Raw genomic sequence first — 25,652 nt, forward strand, 5'->3', positions numbered from 1 at the left:
TCAGGTATTTGGTTTCGCCATATCCATACATGTGGCTGGGTTGACACATGAAAAGAATCCAAAGATGCTGCATTTGCAGAGATAAGGAGCACCTGCCTGTGATGGTTTTTAAGGGATGGGCACCTGTCTGTTATTAAAATCAATTAAATACCAAGCCATGAGGGATTGGTACCTAAGCATCGCCTGCCAAGCCCTTGCATGGAACAATCCCAAAGATGCTTTTTCATGAGGCAACTGGACTTTCTTGTTTTTCTTTGAAGACATTTCACTTCACTCCCTCAAGAAGCTTCCTTAGCTCTGACTGGATGGTGGGGAAGGGAAGGATTTATACTCCTTGCAGAGAGCTGGTCTTTTGCATCCTTTTAGAGCATCATTGAAGCCACTTGGAGGTTTGTCTGTGTCCTCAGGGCCATCTGAGTGGTGCAGATGGGTGTGGAGTCTTCTTGGAACTGCTGAAAGGATTTGTGTTGTTCCAAGAAGGCTCCACACCCATTTGCACCACTCAGGTAACCTTGGGTTCACAGGTAAACCTCCAGGTGGCCTCAACGACTCACTAAAAGAAGGCAAACGACCAGCTGTCTTCAAGGAATGTAAATCCTTCCATTCCCCACCATCCAGTCAGAGCTGAAGAAGCTTCTTGGATGAGAGGCGAAAGATCTTTAAGGAAAAACAAGAAAGTCAAGTTGCCTCCCGAAAAAAGCACCTTTGGGACTGACAGTGAGAATATTAATCAATGGAATAATTGCTTCCTCTGTTTGTCGGTGCTCCATCACTGGACGTTTTCAACAGTAGACTGGGCAATCATTTGACCAGGATGGAGTGAGGTCTCCTGGCTTGAGCAGGGGGTTGGACTAGAAGACCTCTATGGTCCCTTCCAGCCCTTCCAGTCTATGTTCTTCCGTCTATGTGAAAGAGAAAGCATAGAGCCTGAATGCAACCTCCCGGATTCTTTGCAAAGAACGGGCTTGGAGCAGATGTTTGGCAGATGTTTGTTAGGAGTGGCAAACGTAGTTATTTCCTGATTGCCGAACTTTTGTAGCACTCTGTCTTTCCATCTTTCTCCTAATTATCTATGCAGATAGCAGATGTTAAATGCATAGCTGTTCTATAACAATTGCAGTTTCAGCCCTGGTAAAGAAGAGTCTTTCTCAGCAGGTGAAAAGGGAGGTAAAGTAGAAGGTTATCATAGAAAAGCACTAAGCAAAGCAGAGATGATGAACTGGGGAGAAGGAAGTATTAAGAGTTCATTGTATCTTAGAGAAATGAGAACATGCGATACTCCCAAATATATCTGGGTGTCCTGGTTCCGACAGATGAAACTCTTCCAAGAACTTCGAGGCATTGTTCACCTTAAAGAATCTTTATTTGAGTAAGCATAGCATCGGCACTAACACAATCGAAGCCAACAACGGAGTTCCCCTCCCCTGAGCACCTAGTATCAAAGGACAATTCCCTCCCTCAATTAACAGTCATAAATCACATTCCCCAATTAGTTTGAAATGCAGGCTTTCCCCTCCAGTTCTCCATCCCGCCAATTCTCATCATCTCTTATTTCAATAACCTTGGTTCTCGTGCTAGGTTCAGTACTGTTATGTCTAGCTAAACTCTCATTCCCCCCAGCATCATTTAACTTTAACTGTAATTCTAAGAGTAAAACACAAAAAGAAAATGGTTGCATCTCCATCTGTTGTCAAAGCAAAAACATCCGCTGTTAGCAGCGTTGACACTGGGATTGTAAATAAGCAGTCCCATTCAAATAAGACAGGGGTCTTCAAACTTGGCCCTTTTATGACTTGTGGGCTTCAACTCCCAGAATTCCTCAGCCAGCTTGAAGTCCACAAGTCATAAAAGGGCCAAGTTTGAAGACCCCTGGAAAAAGAGATAGAGCTGAAATAAAAACAAAACAAAAAAAACAAGATAACTGTCCAGCTTAATCGGTAAAATTCTCACTTCAAGATATTCTAGTCTTTAATGGGTAAAACCTTCAACATATCTTGAAGAGTCTTCTTAGGCCCATGTACAGTATCCTGTCCTGGAGACATTTTGGCTTCATTTAATGACCAAGCAGTTTTTATTTCATATTTCAAGCCCGCAGATGTTTATTCTGTATAACAAGGGGGAAAAAAAAGCCTTCAGTGGGGCGTAGCTTGCAGCTGTAAATTTACATTTCCTTCCACAAAGACTGCAGATCTGTCTTCAAAGGCAGGGGGAAAAAATAGCTGATTAGTCAAACTTTGCCCGTCTTTTTCCTTCAAAAGCCAATCAAGCATCAAAGGAAGCCAGCCCGGCTTTTCCTTTTGTGCTAATTGGGAGGAAGAGGCAAAATAGCATACAAAACTCAAGTCCGTGCATCTGACTAAGGGTTAAAAGTGACAGTCTTGTTTGCTCTCCAGTGGCAGGCAGATGTTTCAAGTGACTCTGAAATCTGTGAACCATAAGGCGCGTTGCGTGCTACTTCATGGATTTTATGATTGCTGCTTTTTCTGAATTAAACATCTAAGGAAACCTTTGCACGATCATGTTGCCTTTTTAGTCCCATAGAAAGATGATGGCTAAAAAAAAAATGCTCCCTCTGTCAAAATCTTACGCCCAAGTCCTTTGCGAAGGAAACAAACCCTTTGCTCTTTTTGCAGTCCATTTTTTTTCTGGAGACACTTTCTAGTAAGGTCAGACAGGGAAGTAAAAAAAAAAAAAGCCAATAAATCCTGGAAGAAGCTAATGACAGGCTGCTGTCAAGAAAACTGCATGCTTGGGTCTATTAAGTCACAACGAGTTATTATTAATTCTAACAATGTTTATCCTTTTTGACTGGCAGCCTTGAATGGGACCTGATGTATATATTCAGGTTGCCATTCTTGACAATGGAATTCAGGAAATGTCAGTTTTAAGCAGGAGAATTTGGGTGGAAGACTCACAGTTGTCTTTTAGTTACCCGGAGATCGCAGGGGAAACTGTAAATATTGCCCATACCAGACCTAGCTATGGAAAGTCCATTCCAAACAGATAGTTAAAGCCAGCAGGGACAAATTGGTAAATTGACAATATTGAATCGATGCTAGGGAACTGAATGAAATTACAAACTCTTTTATGTGCAATGATAGCACTGTTCAGGACCACGGACAGAGGCAGATGTCCCTTGCAGTTTGTCATTCTTTCCATCCACAAGAAAAGATGGTTGTTTCAGAGCCATTTAAAGTCAATCAATGTCTTAACACAGGGGTCTTCCAACTTGGCCCTTTTATGACTCGTGGACTTCAACTCCCAGAATTCCTCAACCAGGCATACGTGCCTGGCTCAGGAATTCTGGGAGTTGATGTCCAGAAGTCATAAAAGGGCCAAGTTTGAAGACCCTTGCCTTACCACCTAATGGGTGATTCATCTCTAGCTGATTCAGCTGTTTGATGGGCCTCTGTGTGATTTGTCGTTAAAGCTTCTAGAGATTGAGCCTTGGTGGAGCAGTGGGCTAATGCCTGCTTAAGTAACACCAGCTGCCTGCAATTAGTGCAGGTTCGCATCCCACCAGGCTCAAGGTTGACTCAGCCTTCTATCCTTCCGAGGTAGGTGAAATGAGGAGCCAGATTGTTGGGGGCAATTAAGCTGACTTTGTAATAATGCCGCTGGGGGGGTGTATGAAAGCCCTAATAAGCAGGCATATACATAGAATGAAGGCTACTACTAAGCTTGTAAGCCGCCCTGAGTCTTCGGAGAAGGGCGGGATATAAATGGAATTAAAATAAAAAATAAATAAATAAATAAGAGATTCTGCTTTATCGTTCAGATCCAGGATGGCAAAAAAATGCATCCTTGCAGCCTCCCAGGGACCAATTATTATTTTTCTTCTTCTGAACCAGAAGTCTTAGTTTAATCTAGTGCAGGGGTAGGCAACCTTGGCATATGCTGGCTCAAGAATTCTGGGAGTTGAAGTCCACGAGTCATAAAAGAGCCAAGGTTGCCTACCCCTGATCTAGTGAGAGTCTTCAGCTGGATCAACAAATTGCCTTCCATACATATTTACAGGACGCCTGGCAGGTGTGTAAATTAAACACTACTGTTTGCTTTTTCGCACATAGAAGAAAATGTCACACCAGCATTTTATCTTGATTTTATGTTCGGTCCCAACGAACTAACCAGGACAATAATTCTGCAGAGATTTTGTGCTCCGTTAAAATGAAAAGAAAAGAATAAAGTAAAATCCTAAGTATTCACCCCAGGAAAAAGAAAAACCAAAGTCAACGGGTATGCTACGTTTTGCTAACCGGGAGGAAGATACCTGTCCAAAAATGGTGTCTAACTCGGCAGGAAGAGGCTGGCTAACTGCCAGGTAGTCTCCCGCAGAAGTCTTTCTTTGTGTCCTCCCAACATTAAATAGAATTAAAGGGAAATTAGTTCAGCAGGTGGTGTATAGCACAAACATACTGCACCACTAAAAGATAGTTAATACTCTTAATATAAGGGGAGGGGGAATATGCAGTGCCCCAGAAACCAGAAATCAACTATTTGAATGTTTAAATTTTACAAGATTTGGAATTTTCAAACATCTTTAACAGGCTAATGGAGAAATCCATGCATTGCACAAGTTCGTCACAACTCTGCATTGTCTTTAGATTCTAGTTTATTCCCTAACTGTTTAAAAAGTAAGGTAAAGGTAAAGGTTTCCCCGCACATGCGTGCTAGTCATTTCCGACTCTAGGGGCCGGTGCTCATCTCCGTTTCAAAGCCGAAGAGCCAGCGCTTGTCCGAGGATGTCTCCGTGGTCATGTGGCCGGCATGACTAGATGCCAAAGGCGCACGGAACGCTGTTACCTTCCCACCGTAGTGGTCCCTATTTTTCTACTTGCATTTTTACGTGCTTTCGAACTGCTAGGTTGGCAGAAGCTGGGACAAGTAACAGGCACTCACTCTGCTACGCGGCACTCGGGATTCGACCCACCAAACTGCCGACCTTCTGATCGACAAGCTCAGCGTCCTAACCCACTGAGCCACCGCGTCCCTTGTTTAAAAAGTAGCTGACGTCTATTTTTTATAAGTGACCTTCAAAAACAGTTGCCTCTCTTCTGCAGCCTTCTAGGTTTTGAATAATACATGGTGTTTAACTAGGCTAGAATAATCCAGTTCATTCACAAGAGTCTGAATTTAGTAGAGCCTATGTATAATTGAGGGTATCTAAAGATAGATCCATAAATCTGAAAGGACAAGTAAGGTTAATTAAAGAATTAATATGTTATAATAGGAGGCCTGCGTCTCTGAGCTTTGTGTCCACGCAGTAAAAGAGTAAAATGAATATTTGTTTTGCTTCTGTGGAAAGCAAATGAAAGAGGGTAATCCAAGAGCCTCCCAATCAAGAGAAAGCACATCCAAAATGAGGAAAAATGAGTTAGCTTGTTCTTTTCCTAACACCCCACTGGATCAGTGGGCCAAAAGGTACAGATAATTTATGCTGATGAATCTGTCCCTTCAAAATAACCACAAAACCCCGGGGAAGAATGTCCTCAAATCACATTTAGAAAGGCATGTGTTGCCTTAGTTGGGTCCCATATTTTGGCCAGGTCTGGTTTAAACCTCTCTTACATAGCTACCACTGCTACTTGTTGAGCAACGGAATAGAAAAATAAGGCAGTTCTTGAGAAACTAAAATTGTTTCTGGAAAGAATTGGAAATGGAATACCACTCTACATTTGCATGGGCCCAAATACTGTATTTGGGTAGCAGATGCTGCATATTTTAGACTGCAGCTGGCAAGGCCTGGAGACCAAAGCATATGAAGAACGGCTGCGGGACTTGGGTTTGGCTGGTCTAAAGAAAAGAAGAAATAGGGGAGAACATGATAGCAGCGTTCCAGTATCTGAGGGGCTGCCACAAAGAAGAGGAGGGGGTCACGCTATTCTCCAAAGAGCCAGGAAGGACAAGAAACAATGGTTGGAAATTGCCCAAAGAGAGAAGCAACCTGGATTTAAGGAGAAACTTCTTAACAGTGAGGACAATGAACCAGAGGAACAGAAGTTGCCTTCAGAAATCGTAGGTGCTCCGTCACTGGAGGTCTTTAAGAAGAGACTGGACTGACCCTGGTATGAGATGGTCTAGGTCAGGGGTAGGCAACCTCGGCTCTTTTATGACTCATGGACTTCAACTCCCAGAATTCCTGAGTCTGACTCAGGAATTCTGGGAGTTGAAGTCCATGAGTCATAAAAGAGCCGAGGTTGCCTACCCCTGGTCTAGGTCCTCCTGCTTGGGTGGGGACTGGACTAGAAGATGTCCTTGGTCCCTTTCATCTCTGTTCTACTCTACTCTACTCTACTCTACTCTACTCTACTCTACTCTACTCTACTCTACTCTACTCTACTCTACTCTGTTCTATTCTACACTCTAGCATGACCTAATCCATGTAGAGAGACGATTTGGTCGAGTTCTGACAAGATAAGCTGTAGTGAGTTCTGCTGATCTCCGCAGGATAATATTAAGGACATAGTTAATTCTTCCCATAATATTACCGGGGCTGAAAGAAGTTAAATCCTCAGTAGGCTTAGGAGTTGGATTATAAACTCTCCATCAAGCTTGCACAGATGTATACTATAACTAATACTATAGCTGCACCGAGGCTCCATAGCAAATAGCAATTTTGTTCTCCTGACCTCATATTCTTGACTTTGTGAACAGAGAAATCCTACACGTTGAAAATAAGTGCATGCAAGCTGAAGATTTTTCCCTGTTACTCAATGACGGGCCTATCACGATGGAGCCATTTTGAGTTTTGCTGGTGGAAGGAAGAAAAAAGAATAGCATTTTCAGTTTCTTGTTTTGGGGATTTTCATGAATTTCCTTTTAATAGTTTGTGTATGTGCGTGTGTGCACACACACACACATGTATACACACATACATACATACATTATACATATACGCACACACATATACACAAACACACATATATACACATACATACATTTTTTTTATTTTTTTAAAAAATTCCATTTATATCCCGCCCTTCTCCGAAGACTCAGGGCGGCTTACAAGCTTAGCAGTAGCCTTCATTCTATGTATATGCCTGCTTATTAGGGCTTTCACACACCCCAAGTGGCATTATTACAAAGTCAGCTTAATTGCCCCCAACAATCTGGGTCCTCATTTTACCTCCCTCGGAAGGATGGAAGGCTGAGTCAACCTTGAGCCTGGTGGGACTCCAACCTGCACTAATTGCAGGCAGCTGGTGTTACTTAAGGAGGCATTAGCCCACTGCACCACCAAGGCTCTTTTAATACATATATTATACAAATACACACACACACACCTTTTGGACATTTTTGTTTTTACTCATTTGGCTAAATTAACTGATTTGTTTTTAGGAGAAACTCTCCGAGGAACACTTTCCTTCCCTGCTGTATTATATCTCAGAAAGAGCTTTTCAGAGGTCACGGCATAATAATGTAGAGTATTCAGGTTTCTGGCAGTTGGGTTTCTTTCAACATAAAACGTTAAGCCTTCCAGATAGCGCAACAAATTGTAGTAGAGAAGGGTTTCAGAGTATGGGGGGGGGAAGCAGAACATCTGTTGCAGATTAGAGAGAGAAAAAATGTTTCTGGTTTACAGGATATTTGCCAAGAAATAAAGACAGTAATTCGTTCTGAAAATGAAGCAACTTGAAATTTATGTCTTCAAAAATATATTTCAGAGGCCTTTTTCAGCCTTTGAAAATGTTACTTTGAGTCTGCAGGTTAATTGTTATGAGCATTTGTTGGGAAACATTTATTCTCTAGCTACTGAAATATTTTCAGCTTGATTTCTTCCTGTTGCCTCCATCCCTCCCTCCATCCTCCCATCCCTCCCTCCCTCCCTCCCTCCCTCCCTCCATCCATTCATCCTTCCCTTCATTCCTGCCTGCCTGCCTGCCTCCCTCCTCCCATTCATCCCTGCATTCATCAGTCCCCTCACTCCCTTTATCCACCATCCATCCATCCATCCATCCATCCATCCATCCATCTTCTCCTGCTGTTGATAATTTATGAACTTTGGATTGTGGTACTACTTCATGTTCTTCACAGAACATGCTATTGCGATCTTCCGTACATGCAGTTATCTTTGAGGATCACTGGAGAACTGATCCATAAGCTAGTGGAGGAGGGACACCATAGCCACGCCCTTGTCGTGGTGTGTGAGAATGGCCCTCAGCTTCTGATAGATGGAGGGACTTCCATCTCAGGCGGTTGCCCCAAAGAAGAGGGGGTCCACCTATTCTCCAAAGCACCTGAGGGCAGGACAAGAAGCAACAGATGGAAATTAATCAAGGAGAGAAGCAACCTAGAACTAAGGAGAAAATTCCTGACAGTTAGAACAATTAACCAGTGGAACAACCTGCCTCCAGAAGCGGTGAATGCTCCAACGCCGCAAGTTTTCAAGAAGAGACTGGACAGCCATTTGTCTGAAATGGTATAGGGTTTCCTCCCTAAGCAGGGGGTTAGACTAGATGACCTCCAAGGTCCCTTCCAACTCTATTCTTCCTCTTCCTCCTCCTCCTCATAATCATCGTCATCATCATCATCATCATCATCATCCATCCTTGGTGGAGCAGTGGGCTAATGCCTCCTTAAGTAACACCAGCTGCCTGCCATTAGTGCAGGTTCGAGTCCCACCAGGCTCAAGGTTGACTCAGCCTTCCATCCTTCCCAGGTAGGTAAAATGAGGACCCAGATTGTTGGGGGCAATTAAGCTGACTTTGTAATAATGCCGCTTGGGGTGTGTGTGAAAGCCCTAATAAGCAGGCATATACATAGAAGGAAGGCTACTGCTAAGCTTGTAAGCCGCCCTGAGTCTTCGGAGAAGGGCGGGATATAAATGGAATTAAAATAAATAAAAATAAATCATCATCATCATCATCATCATCTTTTTAAAATCAGGACTTCTTTCCATTCTACAATTCTTCATCTCAATTTTGGATGGGATAGTCTTTGTCTCTTCCTTGGTAGTTCACCAAATGTCTTCTTTCCTCAAACCACTCTCTGGAATGCGCCACTGGCCATAGATCAAATATATTAAATATTGATCAAATTGATTGCAATACTTTCTGCTAGTCTGAATGCTTGGTTTTCTATTTTACTTGGCAGTTTCCGTTGGACAAAAAAAAAAGCCACCTCCACATATTCTAAGAACTGGTTGCCCCATTAAACTGATTTCTCAAACATTATTTAAGTGGGGGATAAAATTGGAATGAAAAGGATCTAATTGAGGATGTAGCTCTGCATATGAAGACAGCTAAATCTGGTGTCTATTTGCATGTTTTGAGTGCCTTCGTAACTCACAACAACTCAGCGGATTTGGTGAATCCAGAAAAGTCCCAGAACAAAATTCTTATTTCATATATATATATTTTGAATGGACCTTGCTAATTAACTCTTTCATTCCTGTTTTGGCCCGGCTCAGGGCTTATCCACAGGAACTAGTCAACTTATGACAGCTCATTATTTGTGCAAATTATTCAAATTGCTAATAAAGAATTTGGGAGGCTAAGATGATCATTTCGAACTCATCTTAGCCTCCCAAATTCTTTATTAGCAATTTGAATAATTTGCACAAATAATGAGCTGTCATAAGTTGACTAGTTCCTGTGGATAAGCCCTGAGCCGGGCCAAAACAGGAATGAAAGAGTTAATTAGCAAGGTCCATTCAAAAAAGCCTTGACAAATACTTAAACATACATTTGCCTTGCCTTCCAGCTAATATAAGAGAGAAGGAACCCGTGGCTCAGGAGGTTAAAACACTGCCTGATATATAATCAGCCCGGGTTCGTATCTCAGATAAAGGGTATGACTAACTGACGAGAACATAAAGAGTTCGAAATGATCATCTTAGCCTCCCAAATTCTTTATTAGCAATTTGAATAATTTGCATATATATATATATATATATATATATATATATATATATGTGTGTGTATGTGTATGTGTATGTGTATGTGTATGTGTATGTGTATGTGTATATGTATATGCATATGCATATGCATATGCATATGTATATGTATATATGTGTGTGTGTATATATAGATAGATAGATAGATAGATAGATAGATAGATAGATAGATAGATAGATAGATAGATCTAGAGTCTCGGGTTTCTTCCCGCGTTCCTTTCATCTTCAGAAAGTTGTGGCGACGTTTCGACGAAATCCCATCCGTCATCATCAGGCCGGAGTGTTCCTCCTGCTGCTTCCAGGAGCAATGCGTGGTCTGGCTGTTCCTTTCCTTCCAACTGCCGGTGGGGCTATGTTACAGTCTACCAAAAATAAACTCTTCCAAACTTTCCTCCATTTTAGCAGAGTTCCAGCGTTTCATGTAAAATGTTTTTTTTTTCTTGCAGTTGGGTACGTTGTAATTAAAAAGTGAAGTCTTGATTATCTTTATGATTCTTTCCCCCCAAATCTTTGTGTTATTATATTTTGTGATCCTTCTTGCAGTAATGATTCCAAAATGCATTGGCCGCAGTCCCTTAAGGACCTTCATCTGGAAAGTTAAATTAAGGGTTTCCTACCAGGGACTGCATTGGGAAAAAAACAAACAAACACAAAACTATCCCAAGAGATTTCGAAGGTGTAGAGGCAACACCAGAGGAATGTTGGAGAGTTAGGAACATGGGAATAGTGAAAGAGAGATCATACGTGCAAGATAAAATGCCTTTGCGCAGAGTGATGTGCCAGAGTGGTTGGAATGCAGTATTGCAGGCTAACTCTGCCGACTGCCTGCAGTTCGATCCTGACCGGCTTAAGGTTGACTCTGCCTTCCATCCTTCTGAGGTCGGTAAAACGAGGACCCGGATTGTTGGGGGCAACAGGCTGACTCTGTAAACTGCTTAGAGAGGGCTGTAAAGTCCTGGGAAGCGCTATGTAAGTCTAAGTGCTGTTACTATCGCTATCGATGAAGTTTATTGAATACACATCTCGGTGCTGTAGAAGCGAAACCAACTCCAGTTTTCCCGGGCTAAAATCTGGTCAATTAACAATTGCTTTCTGTATCCTCCACGTTGCCCAATTACACTTCCTTGGTTTGTTACGAGAACGGATCCACTTCTCCGTCAGACACCGGCTGTTGTACCGTGGCCGTCGTGGTCCGTGGACGGCTTCTTAGAATTCCTTTTTTTCCCCTAGCTTTCTCTCCCCGCACCCACCCATCCCGCTCCTGTTTCTATGGCCAGTTGAATACCGATAGACGTTAGCAGGCCTCTTAGCAATTCAACCTTGACAGCAAGTATAGAAAAGTGTGGAGAAAAAGTAATGAGCGATTTCGGGTAAATTCACATTTCCCCGCCCCACTCTTCTTTTTCTTATCTCGTGCCTTTAATTGGCTTGCCGTGCTATTTCTTACTCCTTTCTGACCTCTACCTGACATTGCTTACCTCAAAAAGAAATAGCTGGAGAGTAAATTTGTGTGTATAATATTGATTTTCATCCATTCAGACTCTTTGCTCTCCTTCGCCATGGGAAGCTAGCCAGGAACAAGGGTGGGGGAAGCGTTTAGCTGTCAAATTTCATTCTGATGTCCCTGAGTTAAATGGGCTATAAGGAGAGGCCTTAAAAACAGCCTGTTGATCAAGCATTCCTTTTTTTTTGTACAGTTCAGGGATCACTTCTTGATCTTTTTTGCAATCCCCGTATATTCCTTCTGGGAAATAGGGGATTCAACCTAAAGCTTTGCTTAATTTCGGAGGCTCTCAGCACTTGGGGGCAGCGCAAGGGTGAATAGAATGTGAAGGATGTGTGTATATGATATATGTTCATATTTGTAGCTTTATTTATGTGTAGTGTGCACTGTGGGTAGCACTTAATTTTTGTTGTGAGTTACACAGTGGGAATAAAGATCTATTGTATTGAATTGTATACTCTATTCTATTCTGCGTTCTGTTCTGTTCTCTATTCTATTCTATTCTATTCTATTCTATTCTGTTCTGTTCTGTTCTGTTCTGCATTCTATTCTGTTCTGCATTCTGTTCTGTTCTGTTCTGTTCTGTTCTATATTCTCTTCTCTTTTATTCTCTTCTCCATCATTTTTATTCTATTCAATTTTGCATTCTATTCTATTCTGCATTCTGTTCTATTCTGCATTCTATTCTATTCTGCATTCTCTTCTCTTTTCTCTTCTCTTCTCTTCTCTTCTCTTCTCTTCTCTTCTCTTCTCTTCTCTTCTCTTCTCTTCTCTTCTCTTCTCTTCATTTTCCTCAAAGGAGGTTTTTCTACCCCATTATACCTATGGGCTTACAAAGCAAATTCTTTTAATGATCCATATATTTGTGTTTGCAGAAAGGTGATTCCCATTTTGATCTAACACACTGAATTTTCATTCCATCATTTGAATTCAAGGCCTTAATTATCTGTTGCTGGTTGTTCATTACTGTATCACTTCACACCATTCTGAGTTCTACCTATCCAAGCTTTGATACGTGTAAACCCAGAAATAATCAAAACATTATTCTACTACTTACAAGTATCTCGCGTTCAGTAAAATTAACAGCCTATCTTCTATTAACACACATGTATAATAACACGGTCTCTGTATATACAGTATTAATTATTGTAAAGCTCTGTGTAATGCTTTTGAAGTATTTTCCTATATACTCTCATAAAAATCACAAAAGCACCTATATCTAAAGAAAACATCAGCATCCATCTGATGTTTACACCTAAGATTTCTAGAACGAATGGAAATAATGTGCATTATTTAGAATAAATTATTTATTATTTAGAATAAATACATCATTATAAAAATGGCTCTTGATGTTATAAATGCAAAAGAAATATCTCAAACCAACTGTTGGGTTGCAACTGCCATTTTTAAAAAACTGAAAATATTTTATTTCTGCCCATTTTGAATAAGACTAAAATTGAACAAGACTGCTGCGATACTAGACTAAATTATGTAGCTCGAAAGAAATTCTGGCATATCATAAAGAATCCCTGAAAAGATTATCCCGAGATAAAGTCTTTTCCTTTTGGATATTGTCTTCATGATGCTGTGACACATACCCACCCAATTCAGCCATGCTCGGTCCAGGAGATAATTTAACAAAAATATCCACAAAATACCTAGTTTTGAAAGGCTGCAGTGGCATTGGGAGATATTTGTGGATATATGTGCATAAATACGAGCCTGTTACAGAGAGTGGGGCCCTCCAATATCACAATCTGTAATTTCCTAACGGGATGGTCATGTAGAAATAAGGGGAAGGATGGCTCAGGGCTTAAAGATGCTGGAAAGCTCACAGCCCGGGTTCGAGTCCCGAGCGCTGCACGATGGGGTGAGCTCCCGTCACTTGCCCCAGCTCCTTCCCACCTAAGCAGTTTGAAAGCATGCCAGTGCGAGTAGATAAATAGGTACCACTTCGGTGGGAAGGTAACGGTGTTTCGTAGGCCTCGATGTACAGTCATGGTATATGACCATGAAAGAGTCTTCAGACAACACTGGCTCCCTCGGCTAACAAACAGAGATGAACCTTGCCTCCTAGAGTCTGACATGATTGGGCCTAAGAAAGCTTTATTTGGGGAAATGCCTCTCTTGAAACCTGTTCCTACGAGAAATGCCTAATGGGGTCCTTGGTGCTCTCTGAGCTCGCTTGTTTTCTTGTAGACGTTTCATTACCCAACTAGGTAACATCATCAGTGCTAGAAGGGAGTGGAGTTTGCAGGGAGGAGGAGGGGGAGGAGGAGGAGGGGGAGGAAGACTGTGGGGTCCCTTTCTGCAAGAAAAAAAAGTCAAGCTCAGAGAGGGCCAAGGCCCTCACAGTTCAACTCCAAATATTCCCCTCTAAATGTCTATCTCCAATTAACGTGATTAATATTGATCCCACAAGGGAAGGGATCAGTTACCGGTTGAGCTCCGGATGGCGCCCGATCTTCGCTCCTTTCGCCGCGATCTGAAAACATACTTGTTCGAGCAAGCCGGCCTGGCCTGAGGGGGGATTGGTGGGGTTTTTAATTATTTTTATTGGGGTTTTTAGTATGTATTAATTGTATTTTTTAATTGGGCATGTATTTAATTACTTTTTATCTTTTGTAATTACTGTGTTTTATTCTTGCCCTGTACACCGCCCTGAGTCCTTCAGGAGAAGGGCGGTATAGAAATATTAATAAATTTAAATTAAATTAAATTAACTGGTGGACTTGCCATTATATTTACAGGGGGGCAGCAAATGGTCAATTCCCAGGTTTTATTCCCTGTATTAGCACCTGTGGACCTAACCTGGATGTTCTGCCTCTTGAACTGCAATTGCTTTGGGGCATGGTCAGGTCGCAGAGCTTTTAAACGCGTCCCTCAGCTTTGTCAAGAGCAGAAGGCCATTAAAAGGGGCAGGGCCGAATTTCACGTCCCTCCCTTTGTTCCTTTGAATGATAAATGCTTTGACGCGGCAATGGGGAATGACCGCAATTTTTTTCTTCTTATTTTCTTACAGGTTGTCTTAGTCTTTGTTCTTAGCATTGGTGCTCTTGTAATATACTTCATAGATTCGTCAAAGTAAGTATTTCGAGACTTTTTCCTCCACCTTTTGTTAATGCGGCGACGAGATTTTATTCTTGGGTTCGTTCTTTGACTTAAGCGCAAAGCCTGACATTGATCATCTGCGTGTAAGTCAAGATCCATGAAAACAGAGGTCCCCAACCATTGGTCCACTCTCCCTAGAGCCCACAGCCCCGTTTGCACATGCACGCAGGTGCTAGCCACCGCCGTGGCTAGCCCTGCACGCATGTACAAACGGGGCTCTAGCGCGCGTAGGTTGCACAGCCCGCTTGCGCATGCACACAACACTAGGAGAGACGGTGGCTAGCACCTGCATGCGTGTGCAAACAGGGCCACTGGTGCCATACGGGCGTGCGCAGCCCCATTTGCGTGCACGGACGTGTGCGCAAATTTCCCAGGTGTTCCCTTTTCCCTCCGGGCCGCCAGCACGAAAAGGTCGGTGACCTCTGCCTTAAAACACCACATAGTTTTCCAGCTACGATTTCAAAGAAATTGGGAAAGTTTTATTTTGTGAATGTTCTTTTGCAGCGGGTTTCTCATTGTTCTTTTGTCTCTGTTTTTGCAATTCTCCTTCTCTTCTTAAGTAGAGGAAGAGAAATAGAATTACGGTCCCGTAGTTCTGTTCTTAAAAAAACAAAACAAAAATCACAATACATCGTTAGTTCATTTCGTGACTGTTCAAAGTTACAACAGCGCTGAAAAAAATGGACCTATGACACTTTTTCACACTTATGACTGTTACAGCAGTGTCACGGTCCCATGATCAAAATTGGATAATAATAATAATAATAATTTTATTTATATACCGCCCTTCTCTGGCTCATATTTATGACAGTTACATTCAGACACTGGGCAACTGACTCATATTTATGACAGTTGCACAGTGTCCCGGGGTCGTGTGATCCCCTTTTGAGAACTTCGGACAAACAAAGAGCCTTGGTGGAGCAGTGGGCTAATGCCTCCTTGAGTAACACCAGCTGCCTGCAATTAGTGCAGGTTCGAGTCCCACCAAGCTCAAGGTTGACTCAGCCTTCCATCCTTCCCAGGTAGGTAAAATGAGGACCCAGATGGTTGGGGGCAATTAAGCTGACTTTGTAATAATGCCGCTTGGGGTGTGTGTGAAAGCCCTAATAAGCAGGCATATACATAGAATGAAGGCCACTGCTAAGCTTGTAAGCCGCCCTGAGTCTTCGGAGAAGGGCGGGATATAAATGGAATTAAAAATTAAAAAAAAAATTAAAAAGTCAATGGGGGAGGGCGGGAAGCCAGATCCACCTCACAACAGTGTTACTAACTTAAGCGCTGAAATGATTCACTTAACAGCTGTGGCCAGAAAAGTTGTAAAATGGGAGAAACCCACTTAACAAACGTTTCACTTAGCAATGTGAATTTGGGGTTAACTCGAGAACTACGTGTATGGATGAGGGCAAGTTGGAGGAATCCCCATGAAAATGGCAAGGTGTTTATATTACAGCTTACGTGGGAATTATCATATCACGCTACGTGCCTAACATAATAGGTGCCCTGACAATATACTGCAATCTGAATTACATCTGATGTTCTTCCCTGGTATTATCCCATCTGTAGAGATATGCAGAGTATTGAAATTCAATCACATTTCCCTTTGTGGTGAGCAGTGGCTGGCGATGACCTTAACGGCTGGGTGATAATAATGTTATTGTGATAAAAGGTTACCCTACTCTGAACGTCATGTCTTTTTTTTTGGTTCTGCAATATAAATATAGTTTTGTTGGTTTATGGTTACAGTTTATCTTAATATAGTTGGTAACTGCATCTGTGGTTCCATTTTTAACTGGACGTTCTTCCTTCTAATAGCCCCCTCTTGTTACACATATTATGTCTTAAAAGAAGTTTCAGACGATGCTGATTTCAGAGGAAAGGGTTTTTAGCAAGGAGTTCTTGTTGAAATTTGCAGGACTAATAGAATTACTGTACACACCATTTATTTATTTATTTTGGACATACCCCTGAGATGTGAACAAATGGCGTGTGAATGCAAACACACACAACGTGTTTGGGGACAACGTTGTCTGGCCTTTGTGGCTGTAATAAAAATTAAGTTTGAGACTCCCGTGTAATGGAGAAATGAAGCACTCTTGTGCATAGGGATTGTCGGTTGTGGCTTAAATGATGTCCTTTTTAACTTCTTGTACAGGACAAGAAGGCGTACGCTGGTGTACAAAATAGAGCTGTGTGTGGCACTTGGTTGCATTTAATTTGATAATCGTTTTGAGAGCAGCACGCTGAACGAAGCTGAAGAGAATTACACGCCCCCCCAAAGAAATTGACTACTGACTTTACTCTCACTTCTGAAAAGTCATTTAACTTAGGAAATGTAAGTGGGATCCAGGATCTAAAGGAGAGGATTATAGAGGCAGGAGGGGTAAAGAGAGATGTTGATGTAACAGCAGTCTAAAATCAGTGGCCCTGTTAAAAAGATCCCCTTCCTTTCTTCCTTGCTCGACCTCATCTGCATTCGTTGTGATTTAATATCGCTTGTCAATTCTATTCGCTTGTTGTTTCATCATGTCAAACATACAGGGCCATCCTTGAAATAAAATGTCAGGTTTCCCCCCCCCCACACACACACGCAAAAAAAAGTCTATTCTTCGTGGCCATTCCTGCAATCGTTTCAGAATCGATGTGAAATCCCAGGGACAGACTGAGTAACTCGACAGAATGGTAGGGAGTGCTGTCTTTGGATCCTGAAGCATCTTATTCTGAACCATTTCTGAATTGTTACATAATTGTACTACGCATCCCATGTGCTGGTAAGGGGATGTGGGTTATTAACCTACCAGGACTCTCCTTTTGTCAGGCAGAGTCTGACAAAACCTTGCTGCCATGTTTAATTTTGCTGTGTCTTGGAGGCTGCAAGGAGTTGTGATCATTGATGTGATCACAATAATGAGAATTTTATCTTTTGGAAGGATTTGGGAGGCTTTTTTTGGGGGGAGTGAATTAAATCAGGCATCCCCAACCCCTGGACTGTGGACCTGTACCAGGCCACGGCATGCCAGCAACCGGTCTGCACAAACAAGCAAAGCTCCATCTGCGGGATGCAGGTAGCACACAAAACCACACACCCTCCAATCCACAGAAAAACCTCTCCCCACGGAACCAGTCCCTGGTGCCCAAAAGATTAGGGACCTCTGAATTAGATCTTGCATCTCAACATTTCCTAAAATAAGTGTGCTGTCCCATTCTCTCTCTCTCTCTCTCTCTCTCTCTCTCTCTCTCTCTCTCTCTCTCTCTCTCTCTCTCACACACACACACACACACACACACACACACACACACACACACACACAGACACACGTAACTGTGGTTTAGTGGGTTTATTAATATCCCCCCACAATTCCCTTCACCAAAAGCCCAGAACTGTCCCAATTATGTCCAGCCACAAGCAGACCGATGCTAATCCACAGAGTAGTGGCCAATTAGTCCACAAGGCACTTGAAAGTTTCCCAAAAAAGATCAACTCACCAGGCAAAATTAAATCCACAATACAAGAGGGTTCACGAGACTAGAAGAGTCCAGAGTTCCCAAGGCACGATCCAAGTCAAGGCAAGGTGTCAATCCAAAACAAGGCAAGAATCACAACAACTAGAAAACAAACAGCTAGGAAATCAATACATTGTTTCCAACATCGCCTCCATCTGTCTGCTGTGCTAAATAGCCAGCTTCTGGTGCAGCCCATCTAGAAGGGCGAGGCTTTCTCCTCTTGACTAATCTGGCTGACCTCCTCTGCTCCTGCCTTTTCTCTGCCCTACGTGTTCTCAGATCTGGTGCAGAAGGCAGTTCCTCTTCCTCATCGCTGAATGGCTGCAGCTTTCCCCACCTGAAGCCTCGGGGCTGTCCTGCTGCAGGTGTGCTTCAGCCCAATCCCTCTCAGACGGCTGCTCAAAGCCATTGACCGACTCCCTTCTAGATGTGACTGGGAATGGTTCATCCTCCTCTGAACTGACATCTGGAGAGGTATCTGGGGAAAGGTCCAGGGGAGCCATCACAATAAGTTGAGAAGTTGGGGAGAAATTAAGAGTTGTGGTAATGCTCGTAATGTCTGCAAGATCAAACTGACATCATCCCAAATGAGGAGACCGAAGAAAGACGAAAGAAACAAGATCTCTAACAAGTGCAGAGTTAAAACTGTAGAATTTCCTTCAAACACTTAGAGCTTTGGATGGCTTCCAGTGGGGATTTAGCCACTTAAAGCGTCAAGCTAGAAACTGGGTGTTTGTGAGTTCTAATCCCATCTTTGGCACAAAGCCAGCGGAGTGACTTTGGGCCAGTCACTTTCTCTCAGCCCTGGGAAGGAAGCAAGGGCAAACCACTTCTAAAAGTGGCATGGGTCCGCGATACCTCGAGGACCACCTGCTGCCGGCGTCGACTCCCCTCCGCCCTGTGCGCGCCCACAGAGAGGGCCTCCTCAGGGTGCCTCCTGTCAAGGAATGTCGACTGGTGGCCCCCAGGGGGAGGGCCTTCTCTGTGGGTGCTCCGGCGTTATGGAATCAACTGCCGGTCGAGCTCCGGATGGCATCAGACCTCCGATCCTTCCGTCGCGGGTTGAAGACCCATTTATTTGAACTAGCGGGTCTGGCCTGATGGGGGTACTTGGGTTTTTTATTGGTTTGTTTTAGTATTCTGGTTTTAACTTGGGCATTAATTTAATTATTTTTTAATGTTTGTATTGGTGTTTATATTTATGCCCTGTGAACCGCCCTGAGTCCCTTTGGGAGAAGGGCGGTATAAAAATCTCAATAAATTAAATTAAATTAAATTAAATTAAAAATCTCACCAAGAAAACTACAGGGTCTTGTCCGGGCAATCTCTTGAGAATCAGACATGATTGAATAAATGGGGGGGGGGGAGGGGGAAAAATGGTGATTGAGAAAAGTCGTAGAGCTAAAATTTAGCAATGGGTTACTGAATCGGAGAGATTGTATTTTAATATCTGTTTAAGAACTCCAGAATTGTATCCTGGCAACTTTCGGAACATTTACAACAATTCAAATCAAATGAAAATGTTGGATTTTTTAGACCTTCGGCTAATTCACGAGTGCTTGCTTTTTCATATAACTTTATTTCAACTTCTGGTCTTACTTTTCCACCTCTTGAAGCCAGCAGAATAGCGAAGGAAAGCTCTGATTAAGGAGGGGAAAAATGCCATCTTGAAGAATGCCAAATTAGATTGTTATTAGTATATCTCTTTTTTTGGATGAAATTGCCATCATCTGGCTAGTAGCCTCACAGAAATTCTGCATTCAGCTCCCTAGAGAATAATATTATAATTCTGTTTCTCCTATAGAAGTGTAGATAGCTATTGGGCTGACATATTGTGAAAGGGAGTGGAGAGTAGACTAAAACTGTTGTGATTCAGGGTCAGCCTGTGGGTTCGGCAGTTGGGTCGGACGACTCAGAGGAGGAGGAGGGGGGTGTTGAAGAGCTTGCTGAGAATAATATTGAGGCTCCACACAGCCATCAGCCAGGCCCCTCCCACCTGGTCACGACGCAGACCCAGCTGTGTGAGCCTGACAGGGTGGATGAAGATGACCCACAGCTGGCCCTGTTCAAGGACGCCCGATGCAGGAGGCAGTCAATCAGGAGTAAACAGAGGAAGGCAATGCGGCACCTCGGAAGGAGGCAGAGAGAAGCCACGCCCTGAACTGTATAAAAGGGGAATGCGTGGGAAGGCTGGTTTGCTGAAGGCAACCGCTTGAAAAGCTCCTGTTTCATGGTTCGTGTCTTGTTTTGCTCTGTTTGCTTTTGTATCCATAAATTTGGTAGGCTTAGTTACAGCCTCTTGCCTTCTTCTAAAAGGGTTTGTCCCTGCCTTTTCTGCAGGGCCGGTAGAAGGCTGGTACAGAACAAAAACAACAACAACAACAACAAAACCCTGAGAAGGGCCAGAAAGGGAAGAGGTGTTCTCATCCTTACAAATAAAGTCAGAAAGGCAGAATATTTTTAATGCAAAATGAAAAGCATGGCAGCCAATAAACTCTTGTTAAGTAACAAAGGAGAAAAATGACAATGCTTAGCATACTACATTTCTCCCCAAAGGAGGATGGTATATACAAGATGGGAAGTTGAAACTCAAATATTTTGGCCACCTAATGAGAAGGAAGGACTCACTGGAGAAGAGCCTAATGCTGGGAAAGGTTGAGGGCAAGAGAAGAAGGGGACGACAGAGAATGAGGTGGCTGGATGGAGTCACTGAAGCAGGAGGTGTGAGCTTAAATGGGCTCCAGGTGATGGTAGAGGACAGGAAGGCCTGGAGGAACGTTGTCCATGGGGTCGCGATGGGTCGGACACGACTTCACAGCTAACAACAACAACAACATATACAAGATGATGTTTAGTTCTGAGTAGCATCCATGGGTCACCTCCCCCAAAGTAGGTATGGCCAGAAACAAAACAAAACGGGATTTAAAATAGTTTCAATTTGCTAAATACAATTGCTCTGGAACGGAGAGTTCTTCTGGGTTTCTGCCTTTATGCAGAACCCCCAAAGGCACTAGTCGCCCCATTTCCGATCAGCAAAGCAGGATTCACCAATCAATACAAGCAATTTCCCCTCTCCAACCTCAGCCCTGAAATAACCCACAAGGTAGCCAGCTTTTGCATGGTGAGATGTAAAACCAGGATAATTAAGAGCATCTGAACCTGAGCATAGATCAGGGGTCCCCAAGCCCCGGTCCCTGGACCAGTACCAATCTGCGGCATGCCAGCAACCAGTCCACACAAACAAGCAAAGCCCCATCCATGAAATGCAGGCAGCACACAAAACCACACCCCCTCCAGTCCACGGAAAAACATGTCTCCATGGAACCCATTCCCATCAACACTGACGGGCCAAGCCATGAGTATATAAGATAAGAGCAAACCCCACTCCCTTCTAACACTGATGATACTACTTAGTTGGATAATGAAATGTCTGCAAGAGAACACCCAACCACACAGAGCACCAAGCGCCCCACAATTTGGCTGGACTCAATTGCCACGATAAGGATTGCGTTGTCGAGAGGACTGAATGGGTCCTATGGGGGACAGATCATCCTTGTGGTGGCTAAAAGTCCACACCGACTTGATGTCACAAAATCAGTTTGAATAAATGAAACGAGCACGGCTGGAAATATTTACCAGCTGATTAAACCAAAAGGTGTTTTAAGGCCTTTGAAAAGGCAAGCATTGGTGGCCAATTTTCAAGGTGTCAGCAGGGACGTGCTTTTCTCACGATGGAAAGAATGTTTTCAGCAGAAGACAACCGTCTCTTCCCATTAATCTTGACAGTTGTAGGCATAGATCAGTGACCTGGTAAATACATTCAGAGAAACACATGCATGTTGCTTTGTGTTCATTAACATCAGTATGAAAGAGGTGTAAACACGCTGCTCTTTTACAGTAGCTAATTGGCTTTTCGCTCTTTTTACCAAGATGTTAAAAAAAAAAAAAGCTATGGGAGATGCTTTTCTCCCTGCAGTATCTGTATTACAACAGCAACATAAAGTGCTAATCCTAAACATTTTCTTATTTGAAGCTCACAGAATTACTCTTTCTTCTTAGGACCAATATTGAGTAGACAACTATACGACCACAAAAAGTAAAGACACGCTCTTTTTACATCCAATTTCCTCTCCTGAATGGCTTGCAAGGGCAGTATATCTCTCTGTCTCTCCCCCCCCCCCACACACACTTCTTTTCAAACATTAAACCATCAGAGGCAACTTGTAGACACAATTTGAGGTTAGAAGTTCATAGACTTAATGAGACGTTCAGTGCTTAAAGCATAGGTTTGAGAAAATTTATGTTTCTAATTCTCTCTTAATGGTTTTGCTGCTGTGGCTGTAATTTAGATGCGTCTCTGTACACCAGAGAAAGGACAAGATAGGGAAAAGGACAAAAAAAAAAAGAGAGAGAATAGCAAGGAATCCTCCAATTCTTGGTGACAAACTAAAGAATGCTGTTTGATGGATATAGAGTTTTCGTTAGCTGCATGTACTGATTGCCCTGATCTTAAATAGCATCCGTCAATGCAGTGAGGATTGTAGAAACCTTTTAGCCAAGGAATTTCAGTTTCAATTAAGATATGGTACATAACTCAGGCATCTTTTTTTTACATATTGGTGACCAAAACTGGATGCAGTATTTCAAGTGTGGCCTTACTGAGGTGTTGTAAAGTGGTATCCTTCTTTCCTATCAATGGTCAAGCACACTGGAAAAAAAGGTGCTAATCCTAAACATTTTCTTATTTGAAGCTCACAGAATTGCAGTGTCGACACCCAGTTTAGGAATCCAGATAAAACCCCAGATTAATTCCATTTCTGAAAACCTTACTGTTTATTGAATACACTGCGTGGTTTTGTCGAAGCAAAACTAACTCTGAGGTTCCCACCACTAGTTCGTAGACTTAAGCAATAGTTTTCCAAGCCAACCCCCCATCATCTTATGTAATCCATATCAACAAGTCCACTTTGTTATGGGAACAGTCTGCTTCAAATCCACACCTGTTCTGGTATCCTTGACAAGGCTTCAGGCTTCCACGGTCTGCAGCTGAATCGAAGGACTTTCGTTTCTCCTTCTACCCACTTGAAAGTAACACCTATTAGCCAATTAAGATAAATTATAACCCAGAAAAACAGGGCAACTTCACCAGGAGAATTAAAATACCATCACTAATAAACACCGTGGCATATTTACCGGCAGAACTGCTCCTTCTATCCAGATTTAATAACTTGTCTTTTGGACTTACGATTTACAGATATTATAATAATTTAACATTAAAATATACTATGTAGCACTATAGATTGAATAAAAGGCCACCTGAAATAAGAAGAATAACCTGATAGGTTTAAACTCTGCCCCCCCCCCCGTAATTTTTTTTTCTTTTTTTAAAGGTTTTCTCCTCCATTTTTGGTAATAAACCACCCAAATGAATTTTTCCTTTCTATTTGCTAAATCCTGCCATTTTGATGAGTGCAGTCTTAAATTTTCAGATCCTGAAATTTCGCTGAATCATGCATTGAATTGGCCCTGGATTGTAGCTCTCAGATATACAGACTTCCAAGCATAGATTTAGAAACCGTGCAAAGTTACTACATCGCTGAAAAAAATGACTTGTGCCTTTTTTTTCACACTTACGACTGTTTCGGCTTCCCCACGGACTCGTGATCAAAATCCAGGTGCCTGGCAACTGACTCATATTTATGACGGTCGTAGTGCCCCGGGGTAAAATGGTCCCCTTTTGCAACCTTCCGACAAGCAACGTCAACAACCGTGAACAAGTGAACAGTGATTCACTTAATAACTGTGGCAAAGGAGGTCGTAAAATGGGGCAAAACTCATTGCTTAGCAGCAGAAAATTTTGCTTGTAAGGTCCAGGATTCTGAAGATTGCCAGGAAATGAAACTTAATTGCATGGGGTTTGCTCTCCTTTAAAACATTGGTTTTTATTCTGGAGCAATTGCTGTGTATAACCATTGCACTAAAGGTAAATCGCTCTTTCTTATTCCCATTTCTGTCTGGCGGTTACTCAGAAGTAAGCTCCACCAGCTTCTCAAGACCATTGTGTGCACACAACGCTCACAGGATTAATCCTTTTGCCAGATTAGGGGGGTGGATTTATTCAACTGATCTCTCGCAGTCCCTAATCGCTGCACCAACTGAGTTTTTTTCATACTGCGAAAGTAGAAATGCGTCCGCAATTAGGACCATCTAGGGGGTTGCTCAAAGGCCCCCAGTGTATCTTAGAGGGGATTTGAACCAGTTCTAAATGCTAAATCTCAGTCTGCTTACTGGCAGAAGGGGCAGTAGCGTCGGGGGAAAAAAAGCAATACAGTTTAGAAATACAGTTTAGTGGACGCTTAGCTGCTGATAAAAACTGAAGTGTCGTTGGTGGTTAAAGGTGCTTATTCCTCTCTCCGATTCATGACAACTGCTAAAGTCCCATTTCTCCCCTCCCACCCCGGCTGATGTCAAGGTTTACACGCAAGGCAGAAGGAGCTGTCAGTGGTCTGTTGCACAGGGAATTTCTGATGCTTCGAAGCACGTCACGTATGGACACGTTGCTGCCACTGGCTTTGATATAAATTCAGTCAGAGGTAGAGGAGGTGGAAAGGTCATCTTCACTGGTGCCAACACTTTGCTGATGGGAATATTAAAGAGGTGGCTGGAAGGAGGGGAAGGAAATAGAGGCCCTCGCTCTTCAAAAAAAAAAAAAAGGAAGAAAAGGAAAACTTCGGACAGACGAGTCTGCTTTGCAAAGCTCTCCTCCGCTATTGCGTGTTTCCTTCGCTTTCTTCCAGTCTGGGAAATATAACACGGATCTTCTTGTTTTCCATTAAAGTAACACATCTTCACGTTGGTCTGTCTTTTTGTCTATTCATCTATCCCTCTGTTTATTCCTCCCTCCCTCCCTCCATTCATCCCTCCACTTATCTATCCATCTATCCCTCTATTCTTTTACCCTTATACATTGAGGGATAGGTAGGTAGGTAGGTAGGTAGGTAGATAGATAGATAGATAGATAGATAGATAGATAGATAGATAGATAGATAGATAGATAGATAGATATGGAGATATAGATGATGGAGAGAGAGAGAGAGATGGGGATACAGATAGATAGATAGATAGATAGATAGATAGATAGATAGATAGATAGATAGATAGATATGGAGATATAGATTGATTGATTTATGGATGGATGGATGGATGGATGATCTATATATCCCTCCATGTATCCCTCAATCCATCCATCCAACTATCAATCCATTCACCCATCTCTCTCTCTCTCTCTCTCTCTCTCTCTCTCTCTCTCTCTCTCATCCATCCATCCAGTTATCCATCTATCTATACATATATACACTGTATCCCTCTGTCTGTGTCTCTGTTTCTTTCTCCCTCTCTCCCTCAGTTTGTCCATCCATCTCTGTGTTTGTCTGTCCGTCCGTCCATCCATCCATCCATCCATCCATCCATCCATCCATCCATCCATCCAGGTATTGCTTCTGCATAGCACTTTAATTGTTGTTCTTAATTCTTTGCTCTCTGTGTTTAATAGCTATAAAAGGTCAAGGATATTGCAGGGTTCTTCAACCACCATGTAGTAAACCTGGTGTGTAGTATTCTCTTCGGATAAGTAGCTCTCCT

At 42.6% G+C, this 25,652-nt stretch overlaps 1 protein-coding gene across 1 annotated transcript in view; it reads left to right on the plus strand.

The window, feature by feature from the left end:
• Positions 1-25,652, plus strand: part of KCNMA1 (potassium calcium-activated channel subfamily M alpha 1) — a 423,981-nt gene that overhangs the window by 177,707 nt on the left and 220,622 nt on the right. Inside the window, exon 3 of the mRNA XM_083363343.1 lies at positions 14,422-14,483. Within this exon, the coding sequence (XP_083219469.1) occupies positions 14,422-14,483 (62 nt within the window). The remainder of the gene's footprint in view (positions 1-14,421; positions 14,484-25,652) is intronic.

Source organism: Vipera ursinii (genome assembly GCF_947247035.1).
Source record: "Vipera ursinii genome assembly, chromosome: 5".
NCBI lineage: Eukaryota > Metazoa > Chordata > Lepidosauria > Squamata > Viperidae > Vipera > Vipera ursinii.